The 14,364-nt window shown below is 36.3% G+C and overlaps 1 protein-coding gene across 3 annotated transcripts in view; it reads left to right on the plus strand.

The window, feature by feature from the left end:
* The window catches only part of LOC149822081 (Protein kinase superfamily protein), a 36,108-nt gene extending 25,540 nt beyond the window's left edge, over positions 1-10,568 (plus strand). Inside the window, exons 11-12 of one of the 3 annotated variants that reach the window (XM_089981541.1) lie at positions 9,000-9,087; positions 10,055-10,568. In XM_089981541.1, coding sequence (XP_089837667.1) covers positions 9,000-9,087; positions 10,055-10,138 — 172 coding nt within the window. In that variant the 3' untranslated portion in view covers positions 10,139-10,568. Of the gene's footprint in view, positions 1-8,999; positions 9,088-10,054 lie in introns of those variants that run through there. The other 2 variants (XM_089981542.1, XM_089981543.1) reach the window with 2 other exon arrangements.
* Positions 10,569-14,364: the final 3,796 nt, after the last annotated feature.

The following is a 14,364-nucleotide window of genomic DNA, read 5'->3' on the forward strand; positions in this document are numbered from 1 at the left end:
ATCATGAGACCACAATATGGCAACACCAAGATATTGCTAGCAACAAAACCATTCAACAAGCTAAATCACCAAAATGAAACAGCAGCAGCCCCAATACAAAGAGGCAGTCACACACTTCAAATAGGCTGTTCTTCACAACAAGACTCCAAGTAAGAAACAAAACTAGCAGCCGATACCCCAATTTCTACCCATAAACTGAGAAAACACTCTAGGATTCACTGTGCAAACACAAATCTCAATAAAAGTGAGATAGAGATGGCACAATAACACAACATGCTGACCCAAGCACAAACAAATGCAGTCGACAATAAGAATACCCTATTTCAGTTTACCGCCACATGCATAGAGCACTAAACTTTTTCATAGCACACCTAATCAAATGTGCTTCTTTTCATCACAAAACTGCCCACAACACACTTCTAACACAAAAACGACCTCAAAGATACCTTACGGAGGTATCTAAACCCACTGATAGGGCTTCAACAAGCAAGGAAAACAAATCTCGACACTGTTCAGACCCATTAACAGAAAATCCAAAAAAATGTCCAGAAATTCCAATATATTCCTGATGATACTGTTTCATGATTCTAAATCTCTCTAAAACCAAGAACTGCTATGTTGTTACTATTGAGATATAAGGGTTTAGAGAAAGAGAAGAGCTAGGGTTACAAAAGCACTCATATCTGAAGAAGCAAAAGATGTCATTACACACTGCGTGAACGAGAGAGTTGTTAAATTGTAATACCAATTCTATGTAATTGTTATATATATATATATATATATATATATATATATAGGAAGATACATGCACATATATATTTCATATATATGTGCATATATCTACCTATATATATATTTATTTCTCGTAATAGTTGGAGGGGTAGTTTAGTCTTTTTGTGCATATTCATTTTTGGATATGTTGTAATTTCTTTTTATTTATTTTTTACTTTTATTTTTTTCTTTTTATTATTTTCTTTTTATCTAGGTTATTGTGTACCTTGAGGGTCCCAACATCTAGTCGTTGGGCCCCTCCAACGGTCACATTTGTGACCATTGGAGGGGCTCCAACGACTAGAAGTGGAGCCCCTCCAAGGTCTCCACCTCTATATAAATGGGGGTCTTCCCCTTGTATTTTTCCTATGGCTTTGGGTCAAAGCCCAAGTGTTCAATAAATATTATATTCTTTCTTTTAGTGCTTTTGTGAGATTGATTGGTTTGTGCCTTTGTGCACAAGTGTTCTTACTGTGCATGTGTGCACTTGTCCTTCATCAAGAATATTGGGTCTTGCTTATAGTATCTTGTTGAAGATACTTTCACAAGAGTGCCCTCTTATATTTGGGTAGACCTCTCTAAAGGGTTACAAAAGAAAAGTAACATGAACTATTTTACAAGTTTACCCCTTACCTATAAGACTATGTACAAAGGAATAAAAAGAAAGCAAAAGCTAAATTACATATATGTTTTAACGCTCCTCTTCAAACTTGGAGTGATGTAAAGGGATCATTCCAAGTTTGGAAAGGAAAGTATTAAAATGCGTAAGTGCCAAACTTTTTTGTAAACACATCCGCAATCTGATTCTTTGAGCTCACATGATTCAAAGCAATGATCCCATCTTCATAATTCCTTCTTATATAGTGACAATCTATTTCAATGTGTTTGGTGCGCTCATGAAATTATGGATGCTTTGCAATATGGATAACACTCATATTGTCACAATATAATTGAGTTTTGTCTGCACTGGAAATTCCTAACTTCGTATCCAAATTATCTCAGCTGTGACTTGAGCCATTGCTTTGTATTTTGCTTCTGCAGTGGATAAAGCAACCCTCTGTTGTTTCTTGCTTTTTCATGAGATCAAGAAACTTTTCAGAAAAACACAGAAACTAGTAGTGAAAAACCTATCTCGAGTAGAGCCTCCAAAGTTAGCATCACAAAAAGGCTGTAGCTCTGTATCAGATGAAGATGAGAAGAATATGCTATAGTGCATTGTGTATTTTACATACCTGATAATCTTGAGTACAACAACTAAATGAACTGTTGTGGGAGTACTCATAAATTGGCTGACCACATGAACTGTATAGATAATGTCTAGTCTGGATATAGTCAAATATACAAGGCTTTCAACTAATTGCCTGTAATTGACTGGATCTTCTAGCTCAACACCATTAGTGACTCGTATCTTCAAATTTGTTTCCATAGAAGAGGTGACTCTTTTTTAGTCATCTACCAATCTTGCCTTCACCACCAAGTGTGTGGGATACTTATGTTGAGACAAATATAGGCCCTTTGGAGATTATGCTATCTTTAACCTAAGAAAATAATACTTCAAACGCCCTAAGTCTTTCATCTCAAACATGTTAGCTAACTTCTTTTTGGTCTCCTTCACTTTTTCCATATCATCTTCTCAAAGTATCATATCATCTACATAAAGAAGTAGTACACATTTTTTAAGCATAGAAGACGACACAAATAAAGCAGGGTCATGATGACTCTGCTCAAAACCAAGGGATTTTATCGCTGAGCTAAACTTCTCAAACCATGTTTGAGGAGCTTGTTTTAATCCATATAATGCTCTACAAAGTCTACAAACCCTACCCTCTGGATCTGAGTATCATTGAGGTAGTTCCATATATACTTCCTCTTCTAGGTCTCCATTTAAGAATGCATTCTTGACATCTAATTGCCACAGATTTTAATGTTGAATTGCAGCCACAACAAGTAAAGTACAAATAGTTGTCATTATGCGCAACATGAACAAAGGTTTTGGTAAAATCAATTCCAAACCACTGACTATAACCCTTAGCTACTAATCTTGCCTTGCATCTCTCAATTGACCCATTTGCTTAGTCTTTATCTTATAGACCCACTTGCTTCCAACAACATTTTTTCTTGGTGAAGGTTTTATGAACTTCCATGCTTGCATTCTCTCAAAGTGCACTCATTTCGTCAATCATAACTCTTTGCCACTCCTCTTTGCTCGTTGCCTCTGCATAAGACTCAGACTCATCATAAGAATGAATTAATGCACGATGTTGAGGAAAAAGACTCATAGGATACAAAATGAGGAGGGACTGAAGCTCTAGTACTTATACTGAGAGGGATTAGAGAAAGAAGATGACAATTCAGACAAACTCTAACCTTTGGTGATCAGATTTAGCTAACCATGGAATATGATCAGAATTGGCCTCTTCTCTTTTCTGCGATTGCTCCTCCACTTGTTCTAAAAATGGGATCTCAATTAAATTTTCTTGTCTTCTTGAGTAGGACTGCCCAAATCTACCATCTTTAAACGGAATTTGCTCCCTTTGAACCTCTGCTCTCTCGTTTACATTTCCCCTGCTCCCTTTGAACCTCTGCTCTCTCGTTTACATTTCCCTCTTTAGACTGAATTTGCTCCCCTTGAACCTCTGCTCTCTCATTTACATTTTCCTTTTCATCAAACAAAACAAAAAAGGACAAGTCATACTCATTCCTTGTCTCTTCTACATGTTTTGAAATTTAACACATCTTCATGGAAGACAACTTGCCGAGATATCCATAGAAACATTTCAAATACACTACTAACATATTCACCTCCAGAGTCCGTATGAAGAGTCTTGATCTTAACTGCAAATTGATTTTCAATCATAACACAAAAGTTTTTAAACATTTCAACGAGTTCATTTCTATTTTTCATAAAATATAACCATGTAAATCTTGTACAATCATCTATGAAGGTAACAAAATATGATGACAAAATAAAAGAACCCCATACATCAGAATGTACTAGATCAAAAGGATTTTCTGATTCTCTATCACTAGATCTGAATGACAAGGCATTACCCTTTGCCAACCTACAACTCTCACAATCTTTGACATGATTTGACACAACTAACTTTAACTCACCAAAACTCCTTGAAGATATTAACTTTTACAACCTAGAGCTGGAAATATGACAGTCTCTGGTGCCACAAAACAAATTCATCTATGACAGAAGCTCCCAATATGATCCCATGCTGCTTTTGCTTACCCATATCAATCCAATCCAAGTAGTACAAGTCTCCTATTCTATGACCAATGCAAATCTTCTTCCCTGACAACTGATATTGCACCACATAGTCAGAAGAAGAGAAGGTAACATTACAGTTAAGTTTGGTAATTTGACCAACAAAAACAAAATTCATAGCAAGGGATGGGACATGATAAACCTGAGACAAATTAATTTTACTATCATGATAAAACTTAAAAGTAATGAAACCTACTTTTGATACAGACATAGAGGAACCATTTGCAATGCAAAAAACACCACTGCAAGATTGACAGTTGGTCAACATAAACTCATGAGAGGTCATATGACATGAAGCTCCTGAGTCTATTAACCAACCAGAGGAACAACCTGAGATACCTTGGAAAGCGATACCAGAGGAAGAACTAAGGATAACAGAGGAAGAAGCTACAATGAACTGAGCAAGAAGTTGTGGTTGTTGGATATGTTTTGCATCTTTTCTAGTAGTTGGAGCTGACCACCACCTGATAATTCTGATCCTTTTGAGGCTGATAGCCACATAGACTGAGCTGATCCTTTTGAGGCTGATAGCCACATAGACTGAGTACCAATGTCAGAATAATCCTCTTTAACCTGCATACCTTCACCATTCGAGGATGCTGCAAACACGCCACCTTTCTTTTTCTTGAGTATTGGACAATAATTTTTCATATGACCAAAATTCTTGCAATAGTAACATTGAATAGAGCTGAGGTCATCTCTCCCTCCAAAGTGTAAATCACCTCATCCATCAGTTCTTTCTCTACCTCTGCAATTCGAGTGTCTAGAAACTTCCATGACATGGTCTCCGGATGAGTAAGTTCCAAGAGACTTCATCTTGGTCTCTTCTACAATCAATCTGCTATAACCTTGGTAACCGAAGTCAATCACTCAATGACCCTATCGGTTTCCTTATGCTGGTCAAGGAGTCCCAGACAAGTTCATTTGTTTGGTTTTCCATAAGCTCAAGAGCATCCTAAATTCTTTACATATGAGAATAAAATTCTTCAATCGACTTATTCCCTTGACGCATGCTCCTCAGTTCTTGAGTGAGTTGATAGTGCCTTGCCTTCTTTGGCTTCCTGAAACTTGGACAGATTCATAGCTATTCTCTATTCTACCAAACCAAGAATCCAAGCCTTAGCTCTTGCATTGTTCACAATGCAATCTTCTATCGCTTTGTCAAAATCTGCATCCATGGGCTTGGGTCTTGCTTTTGAACCATCCAAGTACCCTCCAAGCCCTTTTCCTATTATTACGGCTGACATAAAATCATCCCAATACGCATAGTTTGTCCCATCCAGTTTTACTGGAACAATATAGATTCCATCCTTCTTCATCTCTCACAATTATATCAAATAAACCACAATATGACGCAACAACTAGGATACATTTCAAGTAGAAACCCTTCTACACAAAGCAATTCCACAAAATATGATTCCCAAACTACTTTTACACACAGAAACCTGCCAACAATTACGCAGCACACTGCCCAAGCCAAAACAACCTGTAACTAGGGTTACCGCCCCCCAACTGAAGATGAAAAACATGCTAAAAACTTTAAAATATTTACTCAACCAAGCCAAATTACTTCCAATAGATCATTATCCACTCAAATGGGGGTGAATATACTCCCAAACTGAATCAGCTGATACGGCACCACGTATCAACTCACCCAATGGCCAAAATACAATGCAAAAAGGCAGAAAAGAGGCTGCTATAGGGATTTTATCAAAACTCAGTATATATCCCAAAGCTAAGCACAAAAATGAGATAGGAGTCTTCCAAAATAAAAAATGACTTGAATAGAACAATCTGAGCCCTTACTAACCAGAAAACGAGACAGATTTAAGGGTTTTCTCAAAACTGGTTTGAAATTTTCAAAAAACTCAGAAATTCTTGAAAAATTCACCAAAAATCCAAAACAACTCCAAATCCAATGGGGTTTGATTTGTAGAACTTCTAAAATCAAGCCCTAACAAACTGTGGATTTAAACTAACCAAAACTGGTCTAAACAGACCAGTTGTTCCACTCTTGATGACATCAGCTGATGTCAGCACAATACCAAGCTTCTCCTCCTTCTAGAAGGAGCTGCTCCTTCCCTGCACCCTCTAGCTCTGATACCATGTTGAAATATAAGGGTTTAGACAAAGTGAAGAGCTAGGGTTATAAAAGCACTCATATTTGAAGCAAAAGATGTCATTCCACACTGTGTGAATGAGAGAGTGCCCTCTTATATTTGGGTCGACCTCTCTAAAGGGTTACAAAAGAAAAGTAACATAAAGAACTATTTTACAAGTTTACCCCTTACCTATAAGACTATGTACGAAAGAATAAAAATAAAGCAAAAACTAAATTACTTATATGTTTCAACAGTTACCTCAGATTGCTGAAAACAAAAAGTCCTATAAGGACTGATGACGTCACCTTCCTTGCATGAGCACACTGTTGCATCACCCTTAGATGACTGAATGAAGGCTGATGAGTTTCTCACATTGATCTTAATCCTCCCTTCTTGGCTCTGATAACATGTGGAAGCCAAAGAAACGTGAGGAAGATAGCTCAAGAACAAAGGGAGGCACAATGAGAAAACCTTTGCTTCATTAGTTTGCAAAATGAGAGCAATACAACTTAAGGGGGACGACCCCTCTTGGTTGCACAACAAGACAAAATTAGTTGACTACCTTAACTTCCTCCAAAAATACAAAACTACCCCTCATAAATAATCATATATACAAACATGATTGAGGGTAACATAAAAGGCTAAGATTACATATGGTACAACCCCATATTACCTACACTTCTCAACAAAGAACTGTAAAGAATTTTCCATTTACATATATGTCAAAATTCTCATGTAGAGAATGTTAAGATCTTTGAACAAAGTGGAATCCAAGATATTCCATTATTTCATAAAAGTGCCCAAATCATTCCATAGATCAGTTAAAAGGCTTTCTAATATTGCCAATTGTGCACCAGTTTCTGAATGCTCGGCAAGAAATCTTTTGAATATGATAAGATACTTGAAATGGAACACCACTAATTTCCATGTCTAAGTCCTATGTATAACATGTGTTAAAAGTTGGATGCTTCACTCAAGCATCTGTATTTCCAATTATTAGTGGGCTCCTATTCATCATAGGGCTTTTTGATTTTTTGATTATCTAATCTCCAATTATTTATGAGCTACTATTTGTGATTATCTTGAAAGGAATGACGCTGTAGTCATGACAAAAACTTTAAATCTTAATGGACTCACATAGAAGTCTAAAGGTTCTAAAATAATCTACTTAAAATTTTTGATGAGAATTTTTTCCTTGTAAAAACTAAAGCATTACATGTTTTTTCCAAGTCATTCTATTTAAGAAAGGATTTGACATATACATGATTTTAACCGCACCATTTTATATTCTACAACAATGACATGTTATAAGTTGCTCCAGCAAATAGTTATACACTATGTCTTAAGTTGCCTTATGGTTTGATGTTTTATTTGAACAAATCAACATGATTAACTTGGGTTTTTCATGCCTAGGTACATTAGGATCTTTAAAATTTATTGTTGTTACCATTATTAATGACCAAATTAAATCTAATAAAAGGCTGTTTCATGTAGGGTCACAATCATTTCAACTAGCAAATAAGGTTTCACATTTGGTTTTCCATAGACCAGTTCCTAGTTATAAGGAACTAAAACAAGAAATCACAATGACAATATAACAATTGCCATTAGAGTGCAATAAAAGGGTTAGTTTAAGAAATGAATAGGTCATTGCAAAACTCTACAATTTTAGGAGTTAAATGAGAAGAAAATAGGTAATTTTGGAAGGCGATAGTTACACACTTAGATATTGTATTGCACTATCATTTAGGGATAAGGAATTTAATTACCATGTAGATATTTCTTAAATTGAGAAATGGAGAAGTGGATTTATGATGAAGTTTATCTTACTATTAGGGCATGGATATAGGTCCTGTTAAGAGCCCAGTAACTACTTAATAAGGAGCAAAATGAAAAGGAAACCAAAATAAGAAGATTATGGGGTATCAAATTCTTGAGGCATTGTGAGTCCCACTTAGTATTGTAAGTATATCAAAAAAATGTTTATGATGACATATCATTTTAACCAAGAATTGCAACAAAAAATATTAGTTGAGAAATGGAAAAGTGGATTTATGGTGACCAAGTTTTGAATTTGAAGCAACAGGTTCAGGTCAATGAACACAAGTCACTTTCAAAGGCTCGCTAGCTCCGTTCAGTTATCAGATTTATGTGATTTTTGGCTCAATGAATTAATAATGTCCTAAATTTTGTCTTTTAAGAGCAAAACTTAAATCTTAAAATTTTATGGTTGAAATAGTTTGGCAGTCGCTGTCAGATTTTTTATAAAATTTACCGTATATACAATATTTTTATTTTATTTTATGAACTAATATTGTTTTGTGGCAATTCTTGGGAAAAATGATATGTCATCATAAACATTCTTTTGATATACTTACAATACTAAGTGGGACTCACAATGCCTTAAGAATTTGAAACCCCATGATCTTCTTAATTTTGTTTCCTTTTCATTTTGTTCCTTATTAGTTACTGGGCTCTTAACAGGACCTATATCCATGCCCCACACCTGCATCACAGTTCATGTGGTGACAAGCTCTTGCATCCACTTAAGGATGCAGTTAGAATCTTGATGGAAATTCTTCAACCTCTTAGGGCACACTTTCTTCCTTGCTCTTTCTATATAATTTTTTCTCCTTGGGTGAGATCTAAAATAATGAAATGGGGCTTTATGATCCATATTGTCATGGTGTGCGAGGGCGCATAAACCTAACATAACTTGAGTCTAGTGTCTGCAATATTTGGTTCAGTGTCATCAACTCATTAAAAGAAATGGCACATAGAGGTACTCTATGGCCATCTAAATGTATATATTTTAGCAATTGTGCTGAATCATTTTGTTTAATTTATTGCAGGTATTGTCAAGCAGATGAACGCCTCTCAGCAGCTGTGAAATTTTTGGACCTTGGTGATTGTGCTGGTTGGGAGCTGCTACAGGTCTATGTATGACCAACATATGAGAAGTTTTTTGCATTTAGTTCCGCTACTTAACATATGTTTTCCTATATTCTTTTGAGCTTCAACTACTAACAATCAGGAAAAAGAAATTAGACATGCTAATATTGAAATGATAATCATGAAACAACTTATTAGATGGGGGAAATGTATTTGATGACAGCTTCTAGCAATGCAAGAGCAAAGCTGAAGCAACAGGATGTCAACCTCTAAATTCGTTTTGAAAATAAGATGGATATCTAACCCATTCTGACCTGGTTTTCATTGGCGTTAGTGTACATCTTGTGTTCTGAACAGAAACTGAATTAGATTTGGATGTGATCCATTTTTTCTAACCCATAGTTGGAATCAGGTTCTTGTCAGATCCCCAATAATTAGCAGCAGACAGTTTGATCTTGAACCAATTTTACATGTCTATGTGGGCATGAATCTTGGCTGATCTTCACATGATCGGAAGAAATGGCCCATCAAGAGAGCGACTATATATGAAATGGATTATAAGCAACTCGTGGAGAACTTTTATAAAATATTTATATAATTATTTTTCTTAAAAAGGAAAAGTAATTACTTCGAATATTTAGTGTTCGAAGTGCGATCTGGATGAAACTCAGAGCTGCCATTCTGAATTGCGTTTGAAGTCATGACTTCGACTTAATCTTGCTTCAAATCTGATGTGGTAGGTTGGATCCACTGCATCCATTCCACATCTGACCAAATTGGATTTCAATCTAAGTAAGCATTGTTTCATTGCTATTACATGTGGTTGTCCAATGTTCTTAGTTCAGAAATCACTTGTATCCCAATGCCACAACCTGATTCTGGTTTAATGTTGATGCTATCTGTGAAGTTTGTGAATGCCGAGTTATTTTGTTGATTATTAGTTTCACAAGATCTGAGTTCACTTTTTGATTGTCAATTTTACAAGAAACTAATAGCACTATATTATTTTTTATAGGCTATGATGAACCCAGATTTTCGCAGAAGGCCGATCGCATCCGCTGTTTTGAATCATCGGTTTATGACTGGTGACCTACTTTAGATATCTTTAGCTGATTTAGGAGGCCGTAAGTGGGCATGATTTTGTACAAAACAGAACGAAATCACCCTTTTCTATTTAACTTTTATTGGTTTCCATTATTGATAACAGGCAGCAGTCTACTCATTTGAAGTCCATTGACTAAGAGATCTACTGCTCACCAGAAAAGGGTCACCAAGATGTAAGATTATCATACAGAGAGAGAGAGAGAGAGAGAGAGAGAGAGAGAGAGAGAGAGAGAGAGAGAGAGAGGTTCATCTTAGGGTGGGTTGCGTGCTGATCAAGGGTTGAGAGTGAGCCAAGCACCTTCTCATGAGCGAATAGAGAAGTATGACTTTTAGACTGTGACAGTGTGTGTGTGTGATAGCATGTAGTTTTCATGGATCTATTTCCTGCCTCCGACCATACTAAGGTACATATCTTTTTATTCAAACATTATGCTCGGGTTTGGATTGAGCTTGAGGCAGCTTGGTCTGAACCCAAGCTCAAGCTGCCTTGAGCTAAAGCTAGATGAGTTTTAACATGCTATGCTTGGCTCCCTCCACACATCTATCAGCTCTTAAAGCCCTTCTTTTCAGAAGAATTCATATCAAGTTTTTTGGATCTTAATCTGATTCAGTTTCAAACTTGAGATCCAGTAACTCTGGTTCATAAATTGGTATCTGAATTCTTCATCAGTTCCAAATCTGGTCATTAATGGATGCAGCAAATTCAATCCAACTATATAGTCGGATCTGCTTTGGTGAGTCCATGCCCAATTACTATCAAGTTGGTATTCTTCAAGAGTCAACATAGTGAGCAAGAGAATGGGTTCCATGTCTTCCCCCTTTTTTTCATGGACCGGGAAACCACCATCGGGATCGGAGACCTAGTCATGCTGACTCGGCCTGTAGTACTTATGGTTGCCTTCTGACAGTGTAAACCTGTGCTGCAACCCTTGCCTCCAGGGAGCCGCCTGACTTCGGCTGAGCAAGGGCTTATCCCTTGCCCTCAATAATGCAAGGGGTTTTGCACTCATGAGAATAAAACCCTGACCACCCTTCTAGTGGTCAAGGTCCCCTCCCACTGTGCCAAACCCCTTGGGGCCAATGTCTTCCCCTTTGAAACAGGGGTCTGCATAGCATTTTTCTTTCTAAAAGTAGCATGTTTGCTTGCTTTTATGAGACTAAAAGTTGCCCTGGTGGTAAGGTGACCATCCCCAAATTGGTTTGTCAAACTGACCAAGCTGCTACTGAACCCTTTAAGATAGTGTTAATTTTAACTTGGAGTATCTTTGTGATACAAGCTGGCTTGCGCAACACTAGACTTCCCATGTCTTCCCCTTTGAAACAGGGGCCTGCATAGCATCTCTTTCTAAAAGTAGCATGATTGTTTGCTTTTATGAGACTAAAATAACCCTGGTGGTATGGTGACCATCCTCAAATTGGTTTGGCAAACAAACCAAGTTGCTACTGAACCCTTTGAGCTAGAGTTATTTTTAAGTTGGAATATCTTTGTGATTCAAGCTGGATTGAGCAAACACTAGACCTTTCTTTTGGGTTAGATCCCCCATCACTGACCACACATTGGCAGCCCTCCAGTAGGTAAAACTCTTGAGGTCCTTACTGACCAAGGTGTACACCCAGCTTCAACCTTGTGGCAAGGGACACCTATGGATTTTGAATTCGCAGCGTTTCTTCAGCTTGGTGACATGCAGGAGTCATCCCTACCAGATGGACAGAGCCATTATAGGCAAGCAACATCAGACTTGGTTCAACTTATTAATCAGAGACGCGTAACTCATCTGTAATATGTAAAGGCCTAAGCTTGAGTTCAATCCCCGCTGAGCTGTCAACCTAACTCAGATGAGCTAAATTCAAGCACATGACTAAGTTGGCCTCAAGCTTTTTCCTTATTGGATTAGCAAGCTGGAGTTAAGCAAACCCCTACCAGTTACATCAAGAATTCAGCATGACATTTACATCACAAAGGAAAACCAATCCGGGGTTTTATCCTTCCAACTCTGATCATGACCAAGGGCCCCAAGTTTCTCAAGGTGCATAGGAGTGTGCAGAGGCATAGCTAGAGGGGGGCAGGACTGGGCTGTAGCCCAGTCCTGCCTCCCAAAACATTTTTTTTTTTTTAAAAGCCCAGTCCTAGCCCAGCCCTGATTCCATATGAAATAGATTTTTATTAATAATTGTAGCCATTTTTTATTTTATCTCAAATTTTTTTTGTCGGGGCCGCTGCCCCCAAACCCCCGACTATCACACAGTTTTTTTTTTCTACACCCCTGTTTGCCCCCCCCGCCTCGCATGAATCCTAGCTACGCCCCTGGAGTGTGGATGCACTCCTTTGGGGTCCAAACACGTTTGAGCTTCTCAAACTTGAAGAATTCCAATAAATTTTGATCAATCAAATACTGATTTACTTAAAATACTTGCCACCCGAGCCTCCACCAAAGCTTCTCCATCATCAAAGACCATATTATTCCGAGATGAACCTCCACCACCAATAAAAATGCATTTATTGGGAAGTCTGATCCCAGACCAATGTCGCAGAGATTCCTTCAGATTCTCCTTAGATTTCCAGCGGACACCAAATAGATGACACATCTGAGTCCACACTTGCCAAAAACCTAACAATGAAGAAACAAATGATTATGGATTTCTTCAACTTGGAAAGAATATTATTAATTGAGTATGATTGCAATTAAGTATATAATTTCATTAAACAAATATTTTTTCTTATTTATTTATTTAAAATAATCATAGTAATGAAATTAGCTATACACTTCTATACATGATCCATATGACATGTCAATTTAAATATGCAAATAAAATTTTCATGACTAAATCAGTGTTATAAATTAGTATATATGATTATAAATAATCTAAATTAAAATATCTAAGCTTTTCTGAAGGGATCAAATTTCAAATAATAAATACTTATAATAAAAAACATGTAATCATAATCAACAATCATAAATATGATTTTAAATAAGATCAAACTTATCTACATAAGCAACCAAATATGCCTAAACAAAAACCGTTTTATTGTTAAGCAATTTCAGACATAATAAATGAGAAATTTGCTTTTGGATTAAAAATACAAAATTTAGATAATTGAATAAGTTTTTTTAATGCATAAAAAATCACTGAACTTTAATATACGGTTGCAAGGTTACGGCTTCCACAAGATGACTATATCAAGTGCTATCCGATTTTAGGTATGATCTGACACAAATATATGTATAAGTTTCCAACACGAATTTGAATAAATAATATACATGAGTTAATAATAACATCAAGAAAGATGAGAAGAAAAAGCATACCTTTCACCAACAAAAGACTCCTAAAAAAATAAGGCATAAGGCTAGATCAACTTAATTTAACTTGAACCACCATCAAAATAGAATTGAGCTCAAGATTTTATGTCCATCCTAGGTTTAAGAGCACACTGAATGAGACAGACATAACTTGCCTCTTGGCTATATGGCATACGGCTACTCATAAGGATTTCTCCATTGCTCCTCCTTAAGGCGAGACACTATTTATAGAGTACTCCCATTAAGAAAAAAAGTCTCATTTGATGCCAACTTCCAACCACACCTTTCTAATTGACAAGGCCATCCCTCATTAGGTAATATTTTTAATTAAAATAAGACTAAAAGTTATAGAGATTTTAGGGATACCAAAATAAATAACAAACATGTCTCGAAAACAAGATTTACAAAAACTTAGTTGGCAAATCATAACTTTTATGAAATATATCCATATTTACTAATATACTATTCCAGACCATATTAAAAGGCGTACTAGAGGTCTGATTGTAACACCCAAAAATTTTGTATCCTGAAAATCATAAATTTTTTTTTGAAATATTTTTATAAAATTGTAGCGAAAAACTAAACGGGACAAAAAATTGGTGTGTTACTTTCCCGATTATATTTACATCCATACATGTCATAAATTGAAAATTTAAACATTCATAAATTAAATAAATGTCCATACATCTCCAAATAAATAATAATAGTCCATTTAAAGTCTTGAGTATTTAAAATGCTTGCAGTCCAAAAACACTTGAAGGTTGGAAAAGTCTTGGCTCGGTCCCCGTCACAACTTTCCACCATCACTTATGAGTTCACTCGCTACCTGAAAACATTAAAATCAAGAGAGTCAATCAAACATATCTCAGTAGGGTAGAACTATTAAGAACACATAAATTAAAACAAGTACGTAGGAATTACT

Source organism: Nuphar pumila, chromosome 11 (assembly GCF_984573655.1).
Source record: "Nuphar pumila chromosome 11, dmNupPumi1.hap1.1, whole genome shotgun sequence".
Taxonomy (NCBI): domain Eukaryota; kingdom Viridiplantae; phylum Streptophyta; class Magnoliopsida; order Nymphaeales; family Nymphaeaceae; genus Nuphar; species Nuphar pumila.